The sequence below is a fragment of the Zerene cesonia genome, chromosome 7, assembly GCF_012273895.1.
Source record: "Zerene cesonia ecotype Mississippi chromosome 7, Zerene_cesonia_1.1, whole genome shotgun sequence".
Lineage (NCBI taxonomy): Eukaryota > Metazoa > Arthropoda > Insecta > Lepidoptera > Pieridae > Zerene > Zerene cesonia.
Window position 1 is genome coordinate 4723099 of NC_052108.1, and position 6484 is coordinate 4729582.

General features: G+C 33.6%; 1 protein-coding gene across 1 annotated transcript in view; it reads left to right on the forward strand.

Moving 5' to 3' along the window:
• Nucleotides 1-1632: 1632 nt before the first annotated feature.
• The window catches only part of LOC119840778 (cuticle protein 16.5-like), a 9532-nt gene continuing 4680 nt past the window's right edge, over nucleotides 1633-6484 (forward strand). Inside the window, exons 1-2 of the mRNA XM_038367522.1 lie at nucleotides 1633-2105; nucleotides 2328-2587. Of these exons, the coding sequence (XP_038223450.1) occupies nucleotides 2094-2105; nucleotides 2328-2587 (272 nt within the window). The 5' untranslated portion in view covers nucleotides 1633-2093. The remainder of the gene's footprint in view (nucleotides 2106-2327; nucleotides 2588-6484) is intronic.

Consider the following 6484-nt stretch of genomic DNA (forward strand, 5'->3'; position numbering starts at 1 on the left):
GTAATAAATGTTATTTGCAGTTAACAATTTTCTTTTTTCTTTATTACAATATTTATGGCAAGACTAGGTAGATATGTACATAATAAACTCTTCAAATATTTTGGACAAAATATACACATAAAAATATCAAATAACATGTGCAAAAATAAACATATCGTTGATAGCATAGTAAGAGAAAAGTAAAAGTGGTCACATAACGGATAGTCATAACAATTATCATATTATTGTATGACGAGACTTTGATTGAATTTATATTGTGTGCGTGTTTATATTTGAATTGTATGTTGCCATAATTACATGATTATAATATATTAAAAAGTAGTTAATAAAAGAGATTCTAATCATTATCTATGCTGATATAATATGCTGAATAGACTTATTCTATTTTAACGTATAAAACATAAAACCCTCTATGTTTTAAATAGAAGTTAGTAGAATCATTGCACGATTTCATGTTCGTTAATGCTCACTTGAATAAACAGTGGTACGCATGATCGAGTATTTGATAGGGATAAATGAATCCTAGTGACAGTCCCGAGTGTTGCTATACAAACGGTTCTTAATGTAAGCGCTGTATCATAAATATAATTAATGATTATTAGTTTTTCGTTTATGCTCTTTGTACCAAAAGTCTAAAAGGGGGCCCTATTACTAAGACTTCGCTGTCTATCTGTCTGCCCATAATCTGTAACCAAGCTGGGTGTACTCATGACTTAGTAAGATATAATTCAACAATTGAAATTTTCACTTTTTTTACCGATTTTTCTTTTCATTGCGAGATGTGACATCTATACTGCTATAACTTTACATATATGATTCGATGGTTTGTTTGGTTCTATTTTTTATTCTAAATCGATTCGGCTGATTTGAAGTCTTATACCATTAGGTAGAAAGCTATGTCTATCCTTACCGAACATAACAGATATTATTGTTTATCCATTTATATTTTTATATTTATCAATTAAACATAGTTGTTCTGATACATTTCTTTAAACCTACATTTTTTAATATTTTGTTTATTTAATCCATGTCCGAAGAACTGACTCGGACGTGGCATTACTTTCGAATTCTGTGAAATAGTAAAACCGAAATTGAAAAGATCGAATTATATATTCGCTCGAACTTGGAAATGCTCCAATAAGTTTAAAATGTTTGTTCATATTAAGTTTAATCACGTAGTTAATAGCTACTTTTGTTCAGAATATAAGTTAAATTCAGTATAATAATGTTATCTTGCGAATTACAAATATAGTCTTTTTTCGACATAAAAGCGGACTATTTATTTATTTAAAAAAAGCAACCCATAATTCCCTTAATACAAAAACACACATATACTTATAGATTTTTTTAATAGCAATATTGTTTAGAGCATGTTATAGCTATATATTTTTAAATATGACCAAAGACAAAGAAAAATGAGACGTATACATTATGATTACGCATTGTTGTCATAACATTACGACTTACGTTGCGGATATTGTAAGGGAAGTAAATATTTCCCTTACAATTCTTACTTGTATATATATGTTTATACTTTCCGTATAAAGTTAATTTGCAATAAATTCCTATTATTGCATTGACAAACATACATATTATTATAAAAGATTTCGAGGAGCCTGTTACGCAATAAAAAACACTGTATTTTAATTCAATTCTCGTTCGTAGTGAATAAAGGAGATGAAAAAAGCACACAGAAAAAATTATCGAAATCGGTTACTTTGGATATTTTGAGTAAATATATTAAAAGTAGTAGTAGGTATAGGTAGTAGCAGTTTTATGTTATTTATGGTTAAAGTTTTAGTTAGATTCCGTCTAGTCGTTGTTCTTATAAAATTGCCCATAATATTAATCGATCTTTTTAAATGCATGACACTGCCGAAATTCGTATGTTACGTTATTGGTCCAGTTAATTCGCCGCAATGGTCATACGTCAGGCGTTCGTCCTCAATGCGTGCTCAGCGTCTTAGTTACCCGTGCAATACTTATGACGAAACGTACAAGGTGAATCTTATTTTATTTGTATAAATGCTGGCTATTGTCCTCAAATTGTACATACCACTTGGTACTACCAACAACACAACAAATTTACCAAAATGATCGGAAAGGTACGAAGAAATCGATTTTGATCTATTTATTTTACAATAGCATCCTAGCAATCGGATATCGGTTAGAATCAGGAATTGTGCTTAATTTTTTGCAACTGAATAGGAGCATTTGTCTCATTAACTAGACTTAGATATATTTCATCGTTCGTTTTACAGTTTTATACATATATTTCATACATTTTTTTTCGTTGCTTATTTCTTATTTAATTTTCTTTGATGCAGGTCTTCTTCCTCGCTGCTCTCGCCTTAGCTGCCGCCAAACCAGGCGTTCCAGCGGCGCTAGTAGCCCCAGCTCCCCTTGTTGCCGCCGCTCCATTGGTTGCAGCACCCTCACCTATAGTCACAGCCTCCAGCTCACAGTACATTGCAAGAAACTACAATGGAGTGGTAGCTGCCCCAGTAGCGGCACCCCTAGTAGCTGCACCAGCGTACTACGCTCCTGCAGCTAGATACCTCGCTCCAGCCGCTCAGTACTATTCCGCTCCCCTTACATACGCGTACGCATCCTCTGCTCCTCTTATCGCGCTTAAATAAATGAAGACTTTCCTAATTCGAATTAAATAGACTTTACCAATATCATAATTTTTATTTTGTAATCCTTTGAATCCATTACGATACCACTTTAAAGTACTATGTAAATTAAGAGTATCTACAAATTATGAGTAACTTGTTGATATGAGAAAGAAGTATATATAAACAGCCTAATAGAGTAAAAATAAAATGATCCAAAAAAACAAAAATACATTCAAACAATGAATGTTTACATGACAATTAACCACATTACAAATTTGACATGACAATTGAAATGGATGTCAACAAACTTACAATACAAGCAATGTGAAAGAACTAGATGCAATATCACAGAAACTATCCGTAAGGACAATATTTCAGATCACGTTTTGAATTATCACGATACCGCGCGCCCGACCCGTGACGTGTCCCAAGAATGGTCACGTTAAAACTTTCAGACGTAACGAGCTACACCTTGTGATTTGAAAAAAAAAATACGCAGGTGAATGTTGTAAAGGAATAATGATTCAATTTATCCTTTATTAAGACTGGAATGGTTACGAAATTCTAAGTTTTCTCGATTATATACGTAAATTATGGTTATTCATATAGGTATTAGCAACGTGTTTGTCTATTAACGTAGGTATCACAATTTATTCCTTGTACATTTCAAAATGTATGTCATAATTTAATCATTCAGTTAATAATTTATAAGTATACCAAACAGACACTTTAGAACAATTTATTTATAGCTATACTAATATTATAAAGAGGAAAACTTTGTTTGTTTGGTTGTAATGAATAGGCTCAAAAACTACTGGACCGATTTTAAAAATTCTTTCACCATTCGAAAGCTACATTATCCACGAGTAACATAGGCTATATTTTATCTATACTAATTACTAATTACTAATTACTAATTACTAATAATATTATAAAGAGGAAAACTTTGTTTGTTTGGTTGTAATGAATAGGCTCAAAAACTACTGGACCGATTTTAAAAATTCTTTCACCATTTGAAAGCTACATTATCCACGAGTAACATAGGCTATATTTTATTTTGGAAAAAAATAGGGTTCCGTAAAATATTTTCGGTTAACTGAAAAAAATCAACCAATGAAGTTACTTATTTTGCGTACGCTGCCTAAACTACAAAAGATAGAACCATAAAATGTTAGAATTAATAGTAGATCTTATAAATATCTACAAAAAAGTCCGCGACACACTATACCTATCTATGTCGAGTGAGGCACAACAACCAAATTTTTATTTAAAAATCTTGAATTTTTTTGGACTACATTTCAACGCGTTTAAAATAAATCATGCTATTAATCTTTATCAAAATAAATTATTTCATCAATAAGTACAGTTTATGTTGATAATATTTGGTCTTTGAATGATTAAAATTGGACGTTTCGTTTTGAAGTTGAGGTGAAATTAAAATATTACGTTTTCCGCTGCACGGCCCGTTGCGAAGTGGGCGTCGATAAACTGCTTTCGCGTGAAAGAGCATCTTACAAACATCCATATATTCATCCATACCTAAAAACTTTCACGTTTATAATCTTAGCAGGATCTGGCTGTAGACGTACCACGGGCGAAGCCGGGGCGGACCGCTAGTATTATATATTCCAGTTCATTCCTTCTTTCCTGTCTTCAATTATTTCCTTATCCCTTACCCTTAAAAGCGGGTAACGTATTCCTAAAGGCACTACCGCTGCGAATGTTCATGGGTAGTGGTGATCGAGTACCATCACACAAACCACCAGCTTAGTTGCCCGCTAATGTCTTTAAAAAAATCTAATACATTCACAATTTTAGAAACAATATAAAATTCTGAATGTATAAGCGTAATGTATAAGTTTCTTTTTTGCTAATAATTCCAATCATTCTGCTATCAAATCGCTTATATCAGTCCTCTTAGGAAATAGTTCAATATGTTTTAGAACGTTATTATCTACTGTAGCGAATTCCTTGATCAGATTTAGGGTAGCATATCCCAGGAGCTTTTGAATGACATTAACCTAATTAATCAAGCACGTGTTATTTATTGTATATCTATCGAATATGTAGAAATAAGAAAGAGAAAAATCTCAACGAAAATCACATAAAAGTTCCATGAAGCATGTCGTACATTATACGTTAATCAAACATATTTTTGGAACGAATATTTTAATAATTTAACGTTTTTTGTCATCTTACACGTAAGTAATTATAGTCTACATTAGTATGTTTAAACAATGTAGAATCATACAAATTGTTATCGTGTGAATTGATACAAAATGTTATTGTAATTACGAAAATTTTAAAGGCTAAACAAAAATAAATAGAACACACACAGTCCCTAGCTATACATTATAAATTTAATGGACTATTAATAGCGAATATAGTTTGCCACATTTGTTTATGGTATTACGTTCGGGCCGTGGAAATTTCGGTACAATCATCTGTAGTGGTAGTTCTCTCCCGAAACCTCACATCTTATAACAAAAGGCCATAACAATGAAACTTAAACGCGTATTATATTCGAATAGACGAAAATAAACAAGAAATTGAGGTGGGTATTGTTATTTTTGGCCTATTAAAACGGTATGATGTAATAATATATAATATGAAATATTTGGCTTAGTTACAAAAGGTTATGTATAAAATAAGTAATTTTGTTGTATTGCCTTACATTAACGTAATTATAGCATTTTTATAAGACTATAAAAAAACTTTTAGTTAAAATCGTCACAAGGGAAACGTAACGATCGGAATTGCATTTGTATCAAATGTTGTAAAGGAATAATGATTCAAATATTTTAGTATGTCTAATCGTTTTAAATATTATCGTATATTGTTTGTCAAAATATAGCATTATGAAATACTCCCTTATAACCTACAAATTCGATTACGTTATGTAAAGACCCCGATAATGGTCAAGTGCGTGACATATTCGGTAACCGATGATGTCCGCGTTAGCGCCTAATTGAGCATGCACATGTCCCATCGATGAAAAGTGAAACCCTTAGCGACGGATATAGAAACAATGCTTGCAACAGTTGTAACTATATAACCACTACTGCCACATGCATTGTTATACTTCCAAGTAACCACTCCACTAATCACGTCGTGGTCTCCCAAACAATGTCTATCACAAAACTAGTAAGTTCAATATTACAGAATATGGAAAAGAATATGTATATAATACGCATTAATGGAAGAGAAACTGTATTAAACAAAATAAATAATTGTTACAGGTCCTGTCTTTAGCTACCATCATAGCTAGCTGCCACGCTAGCGGGTTTGGTCACGTGCCTCTACCACACGCACATTTAGCAGCAGTAAAATCATTTCCAATTGTGCGATATGCTCCGTTCTACAGTTTTCCGTCACCCGTGCGATCAATTCATGCCGTCTCTCCAGGTTTCCCTGCTGTTGCATCTTCATTAGCTGCTGCCCCAATTTTACCACCACCATTGCCAGCTCGAGTTTTCCCAGCTCCTGTATTGTCAGCTCCTGTACCAGCTGTGGCACCTGCTCCTTTCCTGCCCGCTCCAGTATATCCAGCGCCCGCAGTTGCTCCGGCCTATCCTGCGTTAGCTGCCCCAGCTCCAGTTTTGGCACCTGCATATCCAAGATTTGCGCCTGTACCTGTACCAGCTGCACCCGTATTTGCCCCTGCCGTTCCTGCATTACCAGCTGCGCCATTCTCACCAATAGTTAGACCAGCTTTAGCGCCAGCTCCAGTTCTTGCTCCCGCGCCGTTCGCTGTTGCAAAAGCTTTTCCATATGCCTTTGGTCCGCCCGTATTACCTGCACCTGTGGTGAAACAATTCGCATGGAAGTAATTTAACTGAGGAACGTAGTTTTGTAATATTGTTAGT